General features: G+C 46.7%; 1 protein-coding gene across 2 annotated transcripts; it reads left to right on the forward strand.

Moving 5' to 3' along the window:
* The first annotated feature begins 3,478 nt into the window (after window positions 1–3,478).
* LOC134160723 (cytochrome b5) lies at window positions 3,479–14,941 on the forward strand. Of its 2 annotated transcripts, none has more exons than XM_062612990.1 (5): window positions 3,479–3,693; window positions 10,889–11,017; window positions 11,583–11,609; window positions 13,432–13,463; window positions 14,708–14,941. In XM_062612990.1, the coding sequence occupies exons 1-5, from the start codon at window positions 3,544–3,546 to the stop codon at window positions 14,850–14,852; spliced, it is 483 nt and encodes a 160-aa protein (XP_062468974.1). In that variant the 5' UTR covers window positions 3,479–3,543; the 3' UTR covers window positions 14,853–14,941. The 2 variants fall into 2 exon arrangements, with proteins under 2 accessions (XP_062468974.1, XP_062468975.1); XM_062612991.1 differs by having other exon boundaries at window positions 3,484–3,693; window positions 14,266–14,941.
* Window positions 14,942–22,599: the final 7,658 nt, after the last annotated feature.

The raw sequence follows: 22,599 nt of genomic DNA on the forward strand, positions 1-22,599 counted from the left end.
AGCAGTTAAACAGCAGGAAAGGGGAATGTTGAGGAGGATCATGAGACCGCTTGTGCAAAATACACGGCAAACCCTCCAGGTGTGAGAGCTGCAGAGAAGCACAAAGGCACTTATTAAAGAGATTTATCGAGTAGGTTATAGAAATGGATGCTGTGAACCAACTTGAAGCAGAGGTGAGCACTTCATATTGAAATCAAGCCAGGTGGGAATAAGCTGGGATGTAGAAGAAGAGATGTAGCTTTTGATGCAACCAAGGACTGGGACCAACCAAAATGTGCCAAGAGGTGGTCAGCCTCATGAAAGCAAAAGAGCAGTGATCTTTGCTGCAGTATTTTGTGCGAGATGAGACTTGGCTGCCCTTGCTAAGGCCAGGCAGAAGGATGTTGGGTGCATGATGATGAAATCCCCTTTAGTTTACAGTCTGTGGCCTGGCTGGGGGAAGCTTCTCTCTCAGATATGTTACCCAGTAAAGGACCTGCACAGTTGTATGTCACATCAGAGCAAGGAGCTAAAAGGCTTCCATTTCAGAGGGGGTACTTTGGTCACACAAAGAATCAAGGAAACATCTTTCATGACTGGGAAAAGGTACACAGAAAGAATCAAAAGGAGAAGAACAAGTTTAGGGTTTCATCTGTGCTGAGACTGACCTATTGATGAGGAGACTGCAGAAAAGTTTCAGGACAACAGGCCAAGACTTTGACAATATACAAATACCTGGTTAAGTAAATGCACGGACTTGCCCCAGTAAAGAAGATACCCAAATCTGTGTTTGCAGACAAAGTGAGAAATAGCCAGAGGCAGCTGAAAGGTCTGTGCGCTCCAGCCTGCAACAGAGCTCCATAGGAGGATGATGATTTTGGGAACAGCCTGCTACTTTACACAGCCAAAGCCTGTATGGAGAGAGCACTTGTTCTGACACTCAGCTTGGAAGAAGGCACTGTGCAGTCTCTTAGGCAATGGTAGGGAATGAGTGTATGTTTAAAGGAAGACTTACAGTGTGTACATGTTGCCTCAGTCCAAAAAACCTTCCCAAAATTATAATAGATTAAAACACAAAGAGACAATATTGTAACTCTATGGCCGTGTCAGTAAATGTCATAAAGTTTAATGTAGAGGCTGGCCACACAAAAGCGTTCAGTTCACCACAGTAATATAACAAAGGCAGTAAGTGGAGCCACACACTGCACTACCTACCAGGCTTTGGAGGAGCAGAAATCCTGGTATGCGTTACTAGCAAAGCATGAGTGATAACTGAGGAGATCAAGAGCTCGCTGGGAAGCACAGGGCAGTAAATGTGCTTACAAAAAAGACAAACACTGCTACAGCAGTGAGAAACTAGCATCTTACAGAACAACATGAGGAAAAGTTGCCAGCACAGCAGGTCCTAAAGGATGTGAAGCAGTCGGTACCGTGGTACATTCAGGTTTGCAGTTTACCTTTTTAAGATAGAGCACACTGATAGCAAGAGACAGGTATGAATCCTGCACATCCAATGCTTCCTCTCCCTGCACTTAGCTCTTTAACCTCTTAAGGTGGCTTTATTTCCTTGCTACTTTGATTGTACCTTGATCCCCAGTTCCTGGTACAAAACCAGCAGAACAATGACAGGATAAGCTGGTGTATGAAAACCAGCTGCCAATGCCAGGCCTCAGCCCAGAATTGCAGCCATTTGCAAAGGTTGGGCCTTACAGCAGTAACTGGATTAGAGATGACGGTTGGCAGGCACCACTGGAGCAATTCCTTTCCCTCTAGTAATAAAAGACCTTTGTCAGGATGACATCTCTGAGCTGATAAATCTCCCAGACTGTGCCATGAGGTATGTCACATTCCCATGGAATCCCAGCTTGGTGACACAGGTACCTACTTCACTGAGCTCCTTTTAAAGTCCCAGCTGCAGCAAACTGCACAGCTGTGAGCCTACTTCAATTCTCCTTGCAGATACCTTTAATCTTTAGTTAGTGTAGCCAATGATACTAGCACATATTACAACACAGCAGTTACATTAAAACAAACAGCCCACTGTCCAGCCTTACACCTGCAAGTGCAAGGAAATAATTTCCATAGCAAAAAATGTCAGTTTATAAATGAAAAGCATCAGACTTAAAAATTAATCGTGTTTTTGAGCTTCCAAACAGCCTGTTTGGCCCTAAATCTGTTCAGTGGGGCTGGCAGGGAAGAATTTAGATCTGCACGTGAACATTTTCCTTTGGGAACTGGTGGTAACACAGCACTTGAAGGTGTGCTGCACCTCCTCTGGCTGTTTAAAGCTCTGAGATGGCCATCTATTTTATGCTGATTCGGAGAAAACTCCAGGAACAAACTCGCCAGCAGAGTTTCAAGTTGACAAGCAGGTATTCTTTATTGCGGCGCCGGGAGACACGGGGAATAGCTCCTCCTAACGCGTGTCCCCGAATTGCTATACAGGTCATCCTTACATGGTCACTGAGCGTATTACATCACTTTCCAAAAGGTTTCCGGCACGCTTACAAAAATGTGGTGGTCTTTAAGGGTCGTTTACTTTTCCCAACAAGCTTAATTAACATTACAGACATGGCAATCATCCTGCCCTACTACTTATCAGTTAGTTTAACTGCTCTCATCCTGGACATCTGCTAGTGCGGGATACTCCCTAGTAGATGCTTACAGGAGCTTAATGGGTTTATTAACACCCCAAACATAGCAATCATCCTGTCCTTTTACTTATCAGTTAGTTTATCTGTGCCCACCCTGGACATCTGCTAGTCCCAGATACCCCCATCCCCAGGTCCTGCTTTTCTATTCTGCTTTTCTCACACCTTTTGTACTGAGGACCTGAACCTATGTCAACTACCTCCAAGCACCGCAGTTATTTTCCATTACAAAGCCATCAAACTTAACATTACTTAGAACTGATTACATTTCGTACTTTTGTGCCTCCTAGTCTCAATGTACATAAAGAATACACCAAAAGGAGGGGTACAAATCTCCTTCCCGTTGGCAGTGGAATCAAAAGCCAACCAAAGGTGCGCTACAGCTCGGCCAAGGGACCCTCACGCCTCAATAACCCTTACCAGCACACATCCCATACGCTTCCCAATGGAAGCAACCACTCCCTGTCCCCGCACTCATGTGGATGGCTGGCACCACTCATCCGCAGCCTTTACTACCGGAGGCCCAGCTCGGGAGGGCAGCTCAGGCAGTCCCTGACAGGGGCTGGGATGTGCAACCCGCTCTCCGGTAGCCCCGGAGGGATCCGGGGCCGGGCCGGGCCGGGCCGGACCGGGGCCCAGCGGAGGGCGCGGCCTGAGGCAAGGCGAGGCCACGCCCAACACCTTCCCGCTCAATCGCTCTGCCCGCTCCCTATTGGCCCAGGCCGGCGCCGTGCCCGCCCATTGGCTGCAGCCGGCACCACCGACCGCGCCACCGCCGCCCGCTCCTCATTGGCCCGCGGCCTGGGCCGGTGGCTGTAGGGGGCGGGCGCGGGGGGGGGGGGGGGGCTGTGCTGTCGCTACGGCGGCTGCCGTGAGCCAAACCCGTCGTTTCGCGAAGCTGTCGGCAGCCGCCATGGAGTCCGGGAAGGCCGCGGAGGCCGGGGATTGCTCGGAGGCCGGGCCCGTGTTCACGCTGGAGGAGGTGGGGAAGCGGAACTCCAGCCGCGAGGCCTGGTTCGTTATCCACGGGCGCGTCTACGATGTCACGCGCTTTCTGGAGGAGGTGAGGCCGGGCGGGGAGGGGGCATGGCCCGTTCCCCATGGGGCAGGTGGTGCGGGGTCAGGACATGCGGGTGCTGAGGGACGAGAGCCTGGGGTTGGCGCTGGGGGGTGATGGGGAAGGGGAGGGTTGGGGGGTGCGGGAGCGGTGACACGGGGGGGGGGAGGCAGAGATCCCGGGGCGGGAGGGGCTCCGGGCCCAGGGTGTGGGGGCCCAGCACTGGCGGAAGGAGGGTCCCATGAGCCCTGACTCTTCGCCTGTGCGGTTCGTGTGCGCAGCACAGGGCCTGCCCCTGCTCCAAGGACCTGCCGTAAACGGGAGAGGAACGGCGGGTCATGGGGTTGTGCTTGGACTCCTTTGAGTCACCTTCTGGTCCGCATGGAGCTGCTGCGGCACGCCTCACCTGCGAGGTGCAGCTCTCCGTACGCTGTGTTACTTCACTTCTGGCCTTGTAGGGTAAACCTCACGGGCCGGATCAGTAGTTTAAATATGACATCTCCAGGGACACGCCATAAGCCGAAGGAGAGAGTAATGGTGGTTCAGTAGGTGAGCACCTGCTGCAGCACTGCCTTCCCTCAGGGACCAGCCATGGATGGCGTGGAACCGATGCAGCCTCTGCTGCCTGATCTCCAGTTCTCTTGGCTCTGTGGACAAACATTGCTTCTGGACTTGATGCTTTTGCCTTCTGTTTTTTGAGAAGGCTGAGATTGTGGTGTTAGCATTTGGAGATGAAAACAGAGTGGGAAGAAACGGCAAAAACTTTCAAAGGGGTTTATCCCAGCTTAAAATACCACCAAACCCGTTGTAGCATCTACAGGGTAACGTACAAAAGTTACTCTGAATTGGCTTTAAAAGCAGGGCAACCCATTGAAAATGCACATGTTGCTGCTTGTTGGTTTGCTTGCCTAAATTAAACTACTATTTTCCTCCAGGCATGTATGATTAAAGCACATCTGCTATGTAGTCATAACATATAATGGCAAAGCTACCTTTGTGAGGTGTAGAAGCTTACCAGAGGAGGAGGGAACAATAACCTGGCTGCTTTCTTGCAGCAGACTGACAACTGAAGGTAGTGGCTTTCTGTGTAGGTTTTGGTATTTTATTACAAAGTTGGAGACAATCTGTTTTGTTCTTTGGGTCCAGCATCATAATATTTCCTTCAGGATCTGACTTGTGCTTTGAGTCTTGCCCCAACATTTATTTTAAGAGACCCTCTAAGGTATTTCAGTGGCCAGATTAGGGAGCTGTCTTTTACTACAGTGGCTTGAACTAGCCTTTGCCATAGCCAGTTCTGCACTGTTTATAGCTTTCATAACAAAACAAATCTTGCTTCCAAAGGACCATAAATGGATCCTGGCTGCTCTCTCGTTTGCTCACTGGTGTCTACTGTTGGTACTCCATCACTATAGAGGCCTCTGTGTCAGGTCCAGGAGCTGAAAGGCAGCTGCTGCTCTTGCTCTTGGGTCTTTGATACTCAAGAGAGACTTGAGGCCCCCAGTATGGTGCAAAGAAAGGCCTGTGGGACAGTGGGATGGTGCTTGGTGGAAGCATGGAGCTTTGGAGCTACAGACCAGCAGTGGTGTGAAGAATTACCAGCTGATGCTCAGCTGTTGGTTTTACCTGAGAGCCCATAGGTCCAGCTGAGGTGAGAGACCAGTTGCATGTTTAGTCACACACATCTACAACAAGATGCAAACTGTACTGTAGACAGCTTATTCTTGGGGTGGGAAAGAGAAAACAAATCATTTTGAGTGTAACTCTTAACTCAGGAAGCTCTGAAGTGGTGGAGCTGTGAGCAGAATTAAGGTACTCTGATTCCTGTTCCAGGTTAGTTCACAAGACCAGAAGTTTTCCGGATGGTATGTGAGGGTTTTTTTAAGCAGCTGACTGCTTCCTCCTACGTGTACACACAACCCACCCCTCCACCCCCTGGCCACTGTTTGGGCTCCCCAGCACTAGGCCAAACCTGTCATCTGGCATCTCTGAAATTCCTGAGAATTTGGGTGGGTGCAGTGGAGTACAAAGCTGTGAGCCCAGCTACCTCTGCTGAGCAAGTCAAACTGGCAGAGTGGTGGGTGTGTTCTGAAGAAGGCTTGTTACTCCACTAGTTTTTTAAATCTTCCATGTTTGCCTGCAACTAGAAGTCTAGTACAAGAACAAGGGGACATCAAAGAAGCTGGAGCCAGGTCCAGAACAAACAAATGGTGTTTCTTCATGCAACAGGGAGCAGACCAGTGGAACTCCTTGCCAAAGGTTGTTGTGGATGCAAGAAGGTTAAGTAGATTACGGGGAAGACTAGGCAAAAATGTGGAAAAGCAATCCGCTGCTGGTTTCTGAATAGCAAAGCACTGTGGGTTTAGGAAGAGCCAAAACCAGCTGGAGGTTGGGACAGTACTTGCAGAAACCATCTGCCTTGTCTTACACTTGCCTCTGTGTTCCAGATACGGTTGCTACTTACTGCTTTTCAGACTTAACGATTAGAAAAATGTTTCTGAGATACTAACCCTTGTGTGAATAATGATGTCCTTCAGAGCAGGGACACTGCGTGGTGCTCAGTCTTCATCTCAGTGTTCTCTGTTGCATCTGAGACATGCTCCTTGAGACACCTTCAGTATTATAAATAAGCCCAGAAAGACACTTTGCCCCCCCCCCCCCCCCCCCCGCAAGCTAGGTGTAGCAGTGCCCTGAATTTTACCTTTAGATGATATTTCATGTTGTCCTTTCCAAGCTCATTATCCCATTTGTGTCTTTTCCCCAACATGAAAAACTTCTACTCGGACTAGGGATTGAAGAATAAGGTGACTGTTTTAACTGTGCCAGTGTGGCTGACACAACAGTCTGCTGTGTATGCCCCTTGCTGATGTAGTGAGACTTTTAAGTGTAGATCAAGGCCTAAATTATTCACAAAAATGCACTTTATATCTCTTACCCCACTGTAATCAGTTGAGCGACAGGGGAACAATGTGCAACTGATTGGAACCAGGGATGTTTGTCTTGTTTAAAAGTTGAAGTTGTCTGATAAACTGTTCTGCTTTAAAGCATTGACTGGTGTAGCTGCAACTCTCAGGCTTTCAGTGGGTAGTGTTTCCCCTTCACCCTGTGTAGTCACTGAAGCTGTGTCTAACTGTTGCCTTTTCTGGCCTTTGGTCACAGATTATTTGAACAGGATTGCTGAATATCCATCAGATCATTACCTCAGAGTGCTTGTGTAATCTGAACAAGCCTCGCTGCTAAGAGATTGTTCAATTCTGCTTCATGGTTCCTGCAAACTAGGTACAGCAGGTCAGCCATTAGCTAGCCAACTCACAATCCATATGTTGTTTGAAGCATAGATCACTTTAAACTTCCAATTTACTTTGTTATTTGCTGTGTAATAGGAGTAATAATTAAGACACCACAGAGCAAAATTCCGCTGAAGTCTGAGGTGAACAAAATGCAGGCAATGTGTAAAGAAAGCAACTGATATTTCATAGGAGTTTCTGAGAGGCTGCAACCTCCTGTGCTTCAGAAAGCCTGTAAGTACATTCTGAGATAGCCTGTGGCAACAGTGTAATTTTCTCCCAAATCAAGGTGGCTGGACCACCAGAATACTACTCCTCATTGCAGCAGTCTAGAAAAGCAAGGGAAGGCTATGGCTAGAGTAGAAAGGGCTGGCTGCTCAGGTAGGTGTGAATGATGAGTCAGGAAGCGGAGGAAGGCAGGTCTACCTCCCTGACAGGCGCTTTGAGGGCTGGTCTGCTCACACATACACCCTCACAATCTGTAATAGACTTAATTTCACACGCATTCTAGTGATGGAGGGACACGGTTTATCTCTATTTTTACGCAGTACTAAAAGAGTCTGGAGGTATGTGTTTCTTCAGTGTATGTCTGTTGCCTGAGTCCGCAAGACACAGCGGCCACCACCACTTTGTGTCTTGGGATGTGCTGTTGCTTCTGATACCCATGAGAAGTGTGGCTAGAAATCTGTTTGAACTTGTTTCCAAGTGGCATGAGCCTGGGTTGTAACAACTCTAACCCACATTGGTCAGTTGGTTTCGAATATAATGTTCTTCAAACTGTGTTTCAAATGAAGGAAATACTCTACTACTGACAGCTTCTCATTAAATGTACATGGTTCTAACAGAGCATATCACTTAGATGGAAGTGGAGGGGCTTATCAGATGGTTGCTTTCACAACAGAGGCAGCAAGTTTGAATACCTTTCTTTGTCCTTCTGCATTTGAGTCTTGCTTACTCTGGTGTATCTGAAACCAGAACTCTGTAAGGGGGAAGGAGGAATGTCAGAGATCTGTTTTTGCTCATGCTGACTTGCTCCAGCTTTGCAGAGATATTTTTTGGGGAACCTGTTCCACATTTTAAAACAAGCTTTGAAGGATGTGTGGCTGATGAACACCATTGGTGTCTACGTGGCTGCTTGTCCTTGTTTCCTGTCTTGTATTGTACTGGCACCTTATTACTGCACAGTGATGCTCTTCCTTTCCTGGCTTATTTCTCTTAATACTGGGGGCTAGGAATGAAAGCTGCTGCATCCCTCCTCAACCTGATGATCCTGTGTCTTACCTGCTCCAGCAATCTAATTAGTCGTAGAGCTTAGCTTTGCTTCTGAGTTCATTTGTAGTCTGCAGTGGGTCTGTAGCAGCAGTTGCCAGGCAGACGTATGCAGATGGACACTTGGGAGTTTGCGGAAAGGCGGCTGGCTCTTGGCTCTCGCCTTCTCCAGCGAGTTTGTGTTGTGCCTTTGCTGTGCGCCTCAGTTCTGGCTTGCTGCTGCTTTTTGCTTGTTCCATATCCCTTCTAAAGGCTACACAGATAAAGCATCTTCTGAGGTCTCATGAATAAATACAGCCTTGCTGGCTGAACACTGGAGATGGACTATATGAGTTGCTAATTAGGAAGTGAGTCATCAAGGACAAACTTGGCCATCTTAAGGGAGTCAGTAACACTTAAGTGAGCTTGGTATGAATATGGGGCTGCACAACTCCCTACTCTGCTGTTCTCTGGACCCAGTTTGGAGAACTCAGTTGAAATGTCACACTGAAATGGTGCTTTTGAGAGCACCTCTTGTAGCTGTGAGTGCTGCAGAGCACGAGGAAGTCTTGGGTTTCCTCCCCCCAAGTCTCCTGACTATGGCAGGAGCAGGCTGGCCTCCCTTCTGTGCTGCCTGGGCCAAGGCCTCTTAAGCTGATGGTGGCTGTTGTGTTTTTTACTCCCAAAGGACAGGGTTCTCCCTGTAGAACTGTGTTCTTTGCTCAGTAGTGTTGGTCATACCCTTCCAGAATTGGTGCTTCAAGACTATTAATGTTGTTGTCAATGTGTACTTTACTGTGTGTGCTGAAGGCCCCAGTGACAAGGAGGTTCCACTTCTGTTGCTGTTGTTGAGGAAGACTTCTGAGGACTGGCACTTGGGCCCACCTCTCTTGTTCTTATTTGCTTTTGTCTGTTTCTTTTCAGAAACAGACATTTTTCAGCCATTGTTTCCTCTGGAAGCACTTCCCCTTCCTTCCTTTCCCCTCTCCCGCAGTTGCAACATTTCCAGTTTTCATGTTTTCCTGCAGAAACTGTAGCTTTGAGAAGTTTTGTGGCAGCGTAAATGACTTCCTGTATAAATAGTCTGGGTTTACGTTAGCTGAGATATGACAGGGTAAGAATTGTCTGGTTGCAGTTGTGGCTGTCCTTTTAGAAAGATGACATGCCAAAATGGTCTGAAGTCTTTTGGTTTGGGGATTACAGCAAAGGACAGATGTGCATGAATAATTAATTCTTTTTTTTTGTCACTGTGGATTTAGCAAGTGCATAGAAAGGCTTCAGACCCAAAGGGGAGTAAACTTTACCTTTCTTCTTGTCTCTCCTATGTGCAAAGACTCGATGCCACCAAAAGCCAATATCCACTGCATGTTCCCTATTACTGCAGGTTTTTTTCCTGCCCTTTTAGGGTGGATGATTAGGAAAGCAAAGGTGTTGCCCTTAAAATTCAGTTCTGATATTTTTCCATCTGAAATGAGATCCCTGGTTAAACATCCCCAAGGAGTTCTTCTAGAACGCTTAAAGTAGATGGCCAGTTTTTATCCCCTAGTTTCTACAGGTGCTTTTATAAGCACCTCAGCATATTTAGTGCTTGTTGCCTGATGCTGTAGAAAACTGGGTTAGTCCCTGTGTGTGCACTCCGAAGCCAGACTTTATTGGTTTAACTGTATGAGCTGATTGTTTAGATTTAACTAGTTGTTCACACTCACACTGTAAAGACATTGCATTTTGCTGGCTTTGTGGTTAGTATGCCTGTTCCTGGACTTATGGTATTGACAGTGCTAGACAAGAATCCAAACCATCAAGGAGAACAGAACTGCACCAGGGTTCTGCGTCAGTTCATACCACTTGGTCTGTCAGTTTTCTGTGACCATCTGCCACCACAGAATCGTCAGTGTTGTTGTGGAGCATCCTTGTGGATTTGGTACTTTTGTTGTTACAACTTCTGAATCTGAGATCGGTTTGTGATGTCGAACTGATCATTTTTCATGACACTTCTCTTCGTGGTTGTTGAGTGGCTGGTTGTACACTGGATGAATGCAGTATTGTTGGTGCTACACTTGAGCTGTAGCCACATATGCCACTAGCAAACATGATGCAGTTCTCTGTTCTTTTCTATTTGTTTGACTGTCAGCCAAATACTATTATTTTCTGAAATATCTAAAGAAGCAGAATATCCTTTCCTGGTGCCTGTGAAGGCAGTGTTGTCTTGTGCTTCTTAGCAGCTAAGATGCCTCAGGGCAGTTCTTGTGAAAATCATGCAGGAGAGGCTCCTCTGCAAGCAGGGGAGTCTGATTTGTGCAGCAGAGCCCATGAAGAACTACATGAGGATATTCTTCCATCTGTGTTATTTTCTTGCCCAAATCCATTATGGAATCACAGAAGGGATAGCTTTGCTGTGGGGGACAAAGCTGTGCTCCCTGTGTACATTGGGGATTTGCTTCTTTGGAAGGCTTTTTATTATGGAAGGTGTTTTCCAGGCTGTGCAGCACACATAGTTCTCTGTAAATTCCTGAAGGAGAGGTTAGACAATTGAACTTTTGGAAGATTTTCTTGATGGTGCTGGTTTGAGGCATCTGTGATGAACAGAAGAAACGAAAGCAGGCAGGCAAAGTTACTCTTGTACCTTTTTTGCATCTAGCCCTTTGCTCACCTGAACTCTTCTCTTCCAGCATCCAGGTGGAGAAGAGGTTTTGCTGGAACAAGCTGGCAGAGATGCCACTGAGAGCTTTGAAGATGTTGGGCATTCCTCAGATGCCAGGGAAATGCTCAAGCAGTACTACATCGGGGAGATCCACCCGGTAAGGACCAGCTGACTGTCACAGCCTCTTTCAAACACACGATGGGACTGTGTGAAAGTGTGATTCTCCTTTGTGTAACCCACTGAACACACAGACTAAGATGTGTCTTGTGAAATAAGTAAGTAGTTAAGGGTTTTGGGCAGTCTTTATGTTGCCCAGGATTTCTGTTGAGGAAAACCAATCTCTGTTGAGGAAACAAAACTAAATTAGACTTCTCTTCCCACCATTTAAAACAGATTTCTCACTACAATTAAATTAAGGGCACTTAAAGAATGTCATCTAATCAGTTTCCTCCTTTAGTGGTGGTACCATAACTTTGCCTTGCCTTGTAATTTAGAGTTCAAGAGGGTGAGAGATCACAGGGGCATGGCACAAACACCAGCTTCCTGCCTGCTGCAACAACTGTGCCTTTGGGTGCTGAAGGAATGACTCCTTTGAAACCTGAGTCCAGGCAATTGCCCCTTCCTTGAGGACTGTGTACAGAACAATTCCCTTGTCAGGACTGCAGGTTTCTCTTGCAGTCAGTGCTTATATTTTTTCTTCTTATTTTTTTTCCCCTTGACAGCACGATCGTAAAAAAGAAGGTTCCAAGGTAAGCTATTAGTATTTTACTTTCCTGTTTTAATTTAATGCAGTGGAAATGACGCTCATAGAATGAAACAAAGAAGTTGTCACACACCTCTTCTATGTGTTTGTTTTTTTTTTCTATGGAGCTTGTGGCTTTCTATTTAAACAAGCTAAAGTAATGAATAAATCTTCCAAGCAAATTATACATTTGTTCTGAAACTCAGCAGTCATCTTGGTGTGAAATTGGAAGGGTTTTTTGTGCCCTCTCTCCCCTGACATCAGCAGTGTTATTTCCACACCTTGAACCACAAACTGTTTTCTTTGCATCACTCGCTATGTCCTGACCACTGAACTGTTGGTGTTGTTTCATTCAAGCCAGCAGACAGGCACAGCCACTGTGGGGTTGGCTGTAAAACAAGAATTCTCTGTTAACTGCCCTAGTAATTACTGGCATTGCTTAAAACTCAGGTACTCCTGGATTAGAACAGAGCACAGTGTTGCAAAATGCCTTTGAAATGGATGGGGAGGGGGAAATGGTAATAAATAGAATCCCGTAGGAGAGGTAAACATGTGCCTTGCAGCTGGCTTCTTTTCGTGCTTGGCTTGAAGGCTTAGACCAGGCGCAGCTTTGCCTTCAACAACACTTTCATTAGCTGCTGTTCGAAGCAGGGCCACTTGCAGGGTAGCCGGACCCAAGAGGGAAACTGTCAACAGAGGGAGCAGTGGCTGAAGCCCTTGAGAGTGTTTGCTTGCTGTAGTCATAGAATAATTCAGGCTGTATGAAGCCTACACTTAGTTAAAACATGGGACTGCATAATTATGCATATATTCACCTTGAAATCTATTGTTTCGTTTAACTCTGTTTCATAAGCAGGGTCATAAATGTGTCTAGAAATAAAGAGTAATCTGAGTGGCTCCCTTGGATATGAGTTAAATACTTTTTCTCAACTGAAGATAAAGTCCAGTGAATTATGTACTGCTAAGGCCTTTCTCCAGTGTACATCATCTGTTTTAAAAAGCAGGCCCAAGTATAACCTAAAAACAGCAGCAAGAGGTAGAACTCAGTAATGTGAAAATAAATAGGTGGGAGGAACAAACACATAAAAAACTGTACATGTATATCCTTGTGATGCAGCTCAAGAGGTAGCTTCCCACAGGTAAGGGTCAGTGTTTAGCAGCCACTGGACGTATTACAGCAGAAGGGAAGCACTAAACCTCTCAGGAAATTGAGATAATTCCGTTCAGGATGGGCATGAAAGGTGATTTTTGGTTGGTAGTTATTGTTTAAACTGGAGAGCAGCAATCGCCATCGAGGCTGTAGAGCTGATGAAAGCCCAGCTGAGAACTGCAGCTGACTGGAAGGAGGATTTAAGTTTGCAAGAGTTCTATGAAAGGAGGAGTGCAGAAGTTTGGAAACAGGTTGTGTGCGAGGGAGAGCCGATGAGAACATTGTGGTTGTATGCTTCAGTGGTCAGGGAGCAGGATAGCAAATGGGAACGTGGGCAGGGGTTTAGAGAGGGCATCACACTGAAAGGATGGTCTGTATCGGAGTGCAGGTCACAGTCCCTAGTGTTTAAAAGGAACAGGCTGCTTTGCAAGACCTTTTATTATGAGGATGCAAGTTCCAGTGTGAAGTTGGTGACTGGGTGGGAGGGATTGGATTGGGTTGAATTGATGGAAAGAATGTGGAGGTGAAGACAATGGCAAACAGCCCCAGAAACGTCCATGCTTGTGATAGAGGGTGACTGGGAGAGGAAGGGAGCGTTATTTTTACCTTGTGTTTGTAATCACATGTTTAGTCTTGTAGTCTCATTAGCTCGTGTTTAACTCCCTATTTCTTCCTTCAGAATCCAAGTGTGACATCCTCAGGCCAATCAAGGTATAGTATCCTCTTAAGAAAAACTGAGTAAGAAATCAAGGGGTTAGGACTCTCCCTTTGTAAATCTGCATTATTAACTCTAATGGGCAGGAAAAAAACCTTGGGGTATTAGTGCACTATAGTCCCTCTGCACTATAGGGATTATTTCAGTGGGCACTGCAAACCACAGGGTGACACAACACAGTGATGTGCATGTTTTTGGAGGTTCTTCACCATGACCAGCCCCGTTTATTTGAAAATCCTTAGAGCCAGAACAGGGCCTTAGTCTTTTGTAGCTGATGCAGAATCTTTTAGCTAAGGAGGCTGCTGAAGGTGAGCCTGTGGCCTCTGGTTTATGAGTGAGGAAGATTTATTATGGGATGGATGTAGCAATTTCCATCCTTGAGTCAACTCAGCTGTTTGTATAGCACAAATTACAGTCTGACTTATTTAAGGAAAAACAAAACAAGACAAACCAACAACAAAAAAACCCAAACTGGTTTCTGTATGTGCCAGGCTGGAAGCTTCAACAATTCAGCTGCTGTTTTCTAAGGCACCAAGCCCTTGCAGGCACAGGGGACTCTCACAGGGACTGGGCTGAGCACTGAGCATGGGGATGGCCAATGCTGCCCAGCCCTGAGAGCCACAGCCCCTTTGGCTGGTCTGTCAGCTGATGAGAGATGGGTTTATAGAGTTCCCTGGGAGAAAATAGACATGTAATAAGTGATGAACATTTTGAATGAATCATTAACCTGTGATTTTCTTCTATTTTATGTGTGTGTGTTTTGGTTTGTTGTGTGTTTGGATTTTATTCTCTCTATAGTTTCTGGTCAACATGGCTAATCCCCATCTTCGGAGCACTGGTCTTAGGTTTAATGTATCGCTATTACACGTTGGATGGGAGAACCTCTTGAACTGACCTTGCTGGGACCTCAGAAAGCCTGAAGAGGAGGGTGTGAGAGAGAATGCACACATGCAACACATGGAGTTCTGTCCCCCTTAACCTTTCTTGCCTTGCTTTTAGCTTAGTCTGTCAAGTGATGTTGAGATCCATGGGACCAAGCTAATCCCAACCTGTACTAACTCTGGGAGCTGCTGTACTTTCCTCCTGTGGTGGCAGGGCGAGTGTAGCTTCCTGGTATTCTCTCATTTGTGTGTGATCTCCTCGCGTGTGCGTGGTTGTGCACTCTCTCTCGTGCTCTTTCTTGGTTTCTGAAGGAAACCACAGACAACATTTTTATTTCAATGCCTTTTTGTTAAGCCAGACGACATGAGACAGCTGCCAGTGAGCCTGTGGATTGCCTCAGTCCTTCACATAGCATCATCAGACATAAACTGCAAGTTGTCCAGAAGAGATGGCCAGAGATTCGGTTGCACAATAACTATTCCAGTGCATGCAGGCAACACTAACTGGAGCAGCAGGAAGTTGTTAGCTTTGCTAGCTCTTTCTGTACATGTCTTTTTTAACGGTTAAACAAATGCAAGCATTTTAAAAATGATTCTGTTCATTTTGTAATGTTTGTACTTGTCCCTTTTAAAATGTATGTTCTGTGAAACCATTTACACCTTTGAAGCCTGGTTTGTTTGGGTGCTTTTGTGCTGTGTGTCGCAGTGCCAGAAATGGGAGCTGACACGTGGCTGCTCAAAATCCAGATTTTTCCCCTTTTTCCTTGAGGTCTTGATCCAACCCATGTATTGGAAGCAAAACTCATTATTACTGTGAATGCGCACCAGACTGGGGGGGGGTGTTGGGGAAGACAAATCCTGTTTTTTCTTCCTAAATGAAAAGGGGAAAAAATCCATTTGAGATTTGTGCATAATGCTGGTTTTGTCTTGGAATAGAGGAGGATATTTCTCTCTTCTGTTTTTGTGTGTCTGATGTGGTTGGCCTCTAACAGTGCAGAGACAATATAAAGTACGCTTTGTGCATTGAGGCACAAATCTTTCCAGCTCTTCCAGCATGTTGGTCTGTGGCTCCAGGAACTGCTAAATAAAGGGAACTCATGTCCTGGTGTCTGATACCCTTCAGTGGAGCTCTACAACACTGCTCTGACACAAAGGTTACAGCAAAGCTGATCAGCTCTTTGAATTGCTGCAAAAAGGGATGCAATCTACTGGGGTCCTGTTTGTGAAGACCTCCTGGAGGTTGTGGCTTCTTCTTCCATGAAACCACTCTGTGCCCCTGAAGGTCATCTAGAAGAATTTATTGATGTGGGATTACACTCCACCTGTTCAAAGCAGAAGTCAAAGCTGCTTGGTCCCTGGGAATGGAAAGCTCTGCTGGTGCTTAGTCCCTCAGCTCCTCTCATGGGCATGGCAGTGCCAGCAGCAGCTTAGCTTTTGGTGCTCATTGAGCAGAGGAGCGACAGCAGTCCCTGTAGATGTCTGTCTTCCCATGGGACTTTTTCCACTGCCATCAATTGTTTTATCTCTTACAGTGGATTATCTGGCCAGAGAAACCTGGAATTCACTGCTGCAGTGGGTCTTGGATATCCCTCCAAGTCCCTCATTAGGCCTGGGCTGCTTCCATGGTTTAGTCTGAGTTTAGTCTGCCCTAACGAAAGCGTAGCAGAAGAGTGTAAATCTGAGCCAAGGAAAATCCCGTAGGAAGGACCTGCGATATTCTGGTTAGCTACATGATAAACTACAAAGGTGACAGGCCACAGAGTCATACGTTAACATTGGTCTTAAACTCAGCAAGGGGTCACTCATTGTAAGTTTATGGAAAATAGATCTTATAATCTAAAATTATATTTTTATATTCCAGACTACTGTTGGCAATACCGCCTGTCACTTTCTATCTCTTGCAGAACTTCTCTGTTCTGCTGCTTCCTTTCAGCAGATTAACTGCCTGGGGGAGACCTTCAGTCTTGTTCCAGGGCCTCTCAGAGCTGTTCAAAGTCTTGCCCAATACCTTGTGGAAACCCAAGCAACCTTTGCCAAACAGCTATCCCTTTTCTGCACACTCACTAGCTCTCTCAAGCATTTTGAGGAGCTTGAGATGCATTTACAGAACCCACATCCAAGTTTTCCCACTTCTCCATCAGGTACAAGCTTAGAACAGCATCAGTATGCCCAGCACAGGCACATGTTTTACTGGTCCATGGCTCTGCAGATCCTCCCTGCAGCTCTCTGCCCATGCAACCTGTTTGAAGGGGAGCATGTACATGATGGAGGCAGGCTAGCGTGAGCCTTGTGCTCTCCTGATACTGAGCTCCCCTGCCCAGGGCTCCCTCTGGCAACGTCGTGAGCCCAGCCTGCCTCCCCTCATCCTTTTCTCTGGCTTGATGAATGATGGGTCCCACAGGTGTGGAACTGCTCAGATGACAAGGGAGGCATTAACAAAGCTTGTTTACCTGTTTTATTTGAGGATTAAAAAAGACAATTCCAAATCTTTGTCCTTACATTGAACTTCTCGCTCAGCAATGGCTGGATGCCAGGTTCCCTGCACAATGCAGGCACTGTCTCAGCTTTCAGCCTGTGAAAAAACTCTCTGGCTGAAATTAAAGCTGTTTATGTGTGTTTTGCTTCCTTCAGGTGCTCTGGAAAATGAGTTGAGTGAAGAACTGTAAACATGAGCATGGAGGCAGCTTTCGCTGTTCATCTAACCATGTTGCTGGCAGAACTGTACAGGTCTCTTTGCCTCTCCACAAACCTGAATCCCTTGACAAAACAGAATGTAACTGTTGATTGAATTGATGGTTTGCAGACGATAAGTAGGAGGTCTGAGCATGTTCCTGGTTTTGCTGAAATTAGCTGATAAAAAGGAGTAGCAAGGGAATGTGATGTGGGGCTTTCCATACTGCAAAGGTTGGAGTTGGGAGCTGTGGGCTGGGCCTGGCTGGGCACTGCTCTGTTCTGAGCTGGGAGACCCCAGAAAATGCTGCTTCTTGTACCCAGAGTAATAAGGGTCACACAGCTACAGTGAACAAACTCCTGCCCTGGGTCATGCTCTGACAGTAGCAAAGCCTGTGTGGAGCCAGATGCTTGCCTTGCTGCCAGCAGACCATGAAGACTCGGTACCTCCTGATGCAGCCGAGTTGTGTTTGCCCATCATATCTGCTGCTCTGGGAGGAAATGCTAGGGATGCTGTGGTGGCTTCATCCTGGGATTGAATGGGAAGACCCATTGCATCAATGGTTTTTAAGTCTTTTTTCCTCTTTTTAAAAGCCTTACAAGCTAGCCAAATATTCAGGAAACCAGCAAATCACACAAACTGGGTTCTTGTCCCTAAAACCCTGCCCAGCTATCCGCCACACAGGCTAGGATCCCCAGTCATCCCATTCCCCATCTCCAGCATGAGGTGCAGAGGTGCTGGTGTCTCATGGCAGCAGTAACCTGATGTCTCCCAGCTGCCCCATACCTCCATTATGAGGATGATGTTGATGCCAGTGTCACATGCCTCACAGTGTCTCTTCTCCAGGGACACCGCCAAGAGAAATTACTATAAAACAAGTTTCCTGCCAACCTCAGCAGCTCTAATGAGTCAGGAAGCAGTAATCTGGGAATAGGGGAACTGTTGACAGAGCCTAATTATTTCATGACAGTCTTTCTAAAACAGTTAGAAAATAAAACACCTACACAGGCTTCAAAATTGGAAATGGGGTTAGCAGTACTACGCATGTACCTGCTAATTTATCCCCACAATCCTGGTTTAGGCTCCTTCCTCTTCACACCTGCTGCTCTCCAACTGCTTCTGCAGGCAGAACTTCATTGTAAAAAAGATAAAATACCTTAATTACACAGAACATGTAACTTCAAATGGGAAGTCTCCTGTTCTGGTGTCTGGCGGTTAATTTGTTAGGACTTCAGTGTATTTTGGTTACATGTATTCCATATATTATTGCAAAAAGCACTGCCACATTTCACAGACACGTGAGCAAGAACAGACTTGTTGAGGTGTCGTCTTGCCCAGGTCTGCTGCCATGTGCTGCTGCTCCTTCGTTCATTCATGCTTTGAGGATCAGGATTTTCCAGACTCCAAAGGCAGAATGCCAGCTGGAGCCCATCTTCTTCTAAATCTCTGCTGCAGAGACTAGAAAACCTCATCATAGCTGCATACCACACTCAGCTGCAATCCCTCCTGCTCCTAAACAGGGCACTGATTTCCTTTACTGTACTATTTCAACTTCCACTGTTTGTGTAACTTCCACAGTTTGGATCCTGCTTACTGTTCCCACCACAGGCACTGGTTTGAGTTTGCCCTTTCAGGACATTAAAGGTTTTGCCCATCAGCCAGTCTGACATTTGAAAAGGATCTACAGAACTTGTATACAGAATTCCCCAGCACACCTCTCCAGAGCTGGCACTGAAACTGTATGTTTATCCAAAGCAAGAGGCAGAAGATGTTCCAAAATCATAGAAGAAAAATACACAAGCAGCTCAGTGGTCATTCATGTATAACCTCCTTTAATATACAATAAAGCTCCCCAGTTTCTAGTTTTACTTGTGATCAAGACCTATAGCCCAGCACCAACAATGTGTTTGGAGGACTCGGTCCCACACTGACTTCTGGGGTTAGGTACCAAAGAGCTACACTGTGCCACCCTCATGAGCAGCTGGATTGAATCCATCCTATACCGTCCCTTAATTTTCCTGGGTAGGGAATACAAGCCAGGTTTCATTTGCTGTTAACACAGCACATCATTACAGTGAGGTATGAAGTGTGTGACCAGGGGCTGGTGAGAACATGCAAGAGAAAGATTTAGTTGAACATTGTAGTTGCTTTTGTAGCTTAAACCTCACCCTGATCTTGGGCAAGTCAAGGGAAGTTGGAGGCTAAGTTCCTGACTGAGAGTCATTAGTGAAGGTAACCCTCTCTCTTCCCTTGCTTTATCAGTTCAGCCTGTTCACATGAACATTTTCTCTGCCTTGGGAAGCATAAGCAGCTTTTCTTTCCTGGGTAATTAGTACCAGACCTCCACTGAAGGGTATCAGACATCAGTGAGTGGTGCTGGGCTTCTGCAAGCAGCCCAGAAGCTCCCCTGTGATTCAGTGAAAGTGCACGTCCACAAAAAGTAAAAACATAAGTAAAACCAATCCTGTAAGTCCTCGCTGCTGCTATCTACCAGCAGTGAGAGACAAGGCTCAATTAATGTACTACTTCATGGCATCCCCTGAACAGCACAACTGGTGCCCTCCCTCTGTGACACAGGATCCTCTGCCATGGGCTTGGGCTGCTGCCTCCTGCATTGGTGAGACCCTTCACTGGTGTATCCAGGCTAACTGGAATTTTGTTTTTCATGTATTTCCATCATACACCATTCAGGATAAGCATCTGTCTTAACATTTGTCTAAGGCGCGGGAGTGGGTCACTCCATGGGCTAGACGGGTGATTCAGCAGCTCTGCTTAATGAAACATTTTTTATTGCCTTGGGTAAATCTGTGTCCTGGCTCAGTTTGTCAACGCTGGGTATGTGCAATGTCCTGAACACACTCCCGGGCTCTGGCTCGTGAGGTCTTTCTGTTCACCCTATTGTGCCTCCTCTTTTTACCTGTCTGCCCCTTTCAATGTATCTTGTAACTCAAGCTGGATTTCAAAACTGTTAGATAAGAAGGTGCAGTCCTGCCTTCCCTGACAGCTCCTCTGTTGTTTGCTCCACATGGATTTTTTACCTGCTGGGGTCCATGGGAGGAGTTTATGGCTTCAACTGTATTCCAGTAAACCTTGTACTTGTGTTTTGCTGACCTGTCTGGCTGCAGTTATTTCCCCCGAGTCCCATGGCTAGGTACTGCTCCATGCTGCACCCTGGACTAATTTTATTTAGTCATTAGAATTCTAATTACACAGGACTGCATTCTCCTTCCAAAGAGCAGATTATCTGTTTCTTCAAATTTGGCCTTTGCCCATTGCCTCCCCTTCTTCATGCCCCTCCTCCCATTTCAGATGTGCGGTCAGTCCTGGGTACACTGGGGAGGGAGTTCTGTCTAAGAGTGGCATTCCCAGCACTCAGTGTCCCGATCAGACATGGAAGCCCAGGACAACGCCTGGGTGGCTGCAGGACACTGTGCTCTGGACACAAACACAGTCTGCATTGGTTGGACAGAGGTGCTTAGCTTGTGTCTTGAGCAGGAAGAGAATGTTCTCGTGCCACCTGCAACTGTCCTGGCAAACCAGTCACCAGCTGTGGGGTGACCTGTCCCCTGCTGCAGTGGAAGTCCTTCAGTTGTGTAGCTGCTGCAGTGCCAGTACATCTGGGATTTTGGCACTTTCCAGTCTGGCTGGCTGGCAATGAATTCTGCTCCACAAAGGCAGGGGAGCTACCTGCTCCATCCCAGACTGCTCTGTCTCTCATCATTCCTCTCTCAGAACTAAGTTGTGTTTTTCTTCTCTGCCACAAACCATCTGTTAGTAGCACCTTCTCAGAAAGCTTTTTTTCCATCATTACTTAGACAGGAGGTGATCATAGCACAGTCTGACATTTTTTATCCTGGATGCTTCCCAAATGGTTTGATTTTGTACTGCCAGAGTAGGAGTAGCTCACTCTCTTCTCAAGGCACTCTTCCCTCGCGGGGTAGGGCAACCCTCGCCTGGAACAGAGGAGCTCACCAGCCCTCCCAGAGCTGGCAGGTACATGATTTCAAAGGAGTGATCTTTCCCTTCAGCTCTTCTGAATATGACCACTCCACAACCTTTTTTTTGCCTCTCTCTGAAGTTCCCATCATAAAAAATAATTTACAATTGTTCAGTAAATTTATCAGCAAATCCTTTTAATTTCACAATCATATAATCTGAACCTGCCAGTCTGCGCAGTGCCATGTGTATTCTGCCCTCCTCTTTCCTCCTGCACACTCTGATAGCTCTACAAGGCCCCCGTGCTGTTCAGCCTTTAAATTTAGGCTTTGAAATTATTTATTGGATTTATAGCTGGTGTTTTACCTGATTTCAGTCACTCAGTATTGCTCCATTTGGGAAATTGCGTTGTTGGTTTTCATATTCTTAGGCAGCCTAACAGTTGAGGTTGGCTGTGGCCCTGCAGTCACGCTGAGCTACGTTGAGCTAAGCTGAGTTAAACTGAGCTGAGTTGAACTGGGCTATGCTGCTCTGAGTAAGTCTCACCTCTCTGCTGCACAACCTGCCCTGTGCTGGCACTCGCACTGAGCAGGATGGACTCCAGCTGCAAAAATGACCCCATTGCAAACTATCCTCAGTAACACATCCCCCCCCCCCCCCCCCAGCTTTAGACAGCTTCATCAGGCAGTGGTGATCCTGCAGCCTGCAGTTCCTGGCTATTTCCTATTTGTCTTGCACAGGAATGAACCAATATCTTTTCAGGACAGCAATGAAGTGGTGACAGCTAAAGGCAGCCTGTGAGTGCTGTGGGTGATACACAACACTTACTGCACCCCCCATCCTCTGCTAAGGACCCCCATCATACCCACGTCAGCTGTCCCTCCTCCTTTACAGAGTGCTGCCCACCCCAGCTTCCCATGGCCTTGTTCTCAGGGTCTCAACTGCTTTTGGACATGGCACATATCACGTCTTCACCCTCACAGACAGCTTGTATCACATACAGCTTCTTCTTATCAGCTACCATGAAACTGTGCATGAAATGCCTTCAAGTGGGATTCCGTATCTGCTCTCACATTGCTTCCCTTTCCTCCATTAACAAAAGGATAGTTTTGCTCTGGTAACATTTACAGAATCAGCCCCCCAAAACCCTGCTATCCGCACACTCATCTTCCAGTACGGGAATTTTTTGCTGAAGTTAAGAACTGCCATGCAGAACCTGGCAGTGGGACATCAACATCTGAGAGTCAGCAGCCCCTCTGTGCCATTGCCATAGCTTCAGAAAACAGCCAGCCACAGGGAAATGTTGCCTGTAAGCTGGTAACAGAGTGATTACAGGAAAACCCTCAGGAAGATTTTAATTTGGGAGGATACTTGTGCCTGGCTTGAAGCAAATGAACAATGTCCTCACACGATGCCGTCTGCCCACTCCACTGGAGAAGGCAAGGCTCTGGGGAGACCTTAGAGCAGCTCCAGTGCCTGAAGAGGCTACAAGAAACCTGGAAAGGGGGTTTGGCCAAGGGCCTGTAGGGACAGGCCAAGGGGAATGGCTTTAACCTGCCAGAGGGCAGATTGAGGTGAGCTCTTCGGCAGAAGCTCTTCCCTGTGAGGGTGCCCAGAGAAGCTGTGGCTGCCCCATCCCTGGCA

This window comes from Pezoporus occidentalis, unplaced genomic scaffold (assembly GCF_034315485.1).
Source record: "Pezoporus occidentalis ecotype Australia unplaced genomic scaffold, CSIRO_AGI_Poc_V1 ctg163, whole genome shotgun sequence".
NCBI lineage: Eukaryota > Metazoa > Chordata > Aves > Psittaciformes > Psittacidae > Pezoporus > Pezoporus occidentalis.

Bases quoted from the DNA above. Each gene is read 5' to 3' on its own strand.
- LOC134160723 (XM_062612990.1), top strand. From the start codon at position 3,544: ATGGAGTCCGGGAAGGCCGCGGAGGCCGGGGATTGCTCGGAGGCCGGG. The intron at 3,694-10,888 runs GTGAGGCCGGGC...CTTCTCTTCCAG, and splicing joins TCACGCGCTTTCTGGAGGAG to CATCCAGGTGGAGAAGAGGT. The intron at 13,464-14,707 runs GTATAGTATCCT...TTGTTAAGCCAG, and splicing joins ACATCCTCAGGCCAATCAAG to ACGACATGAGACAGCTGCCA.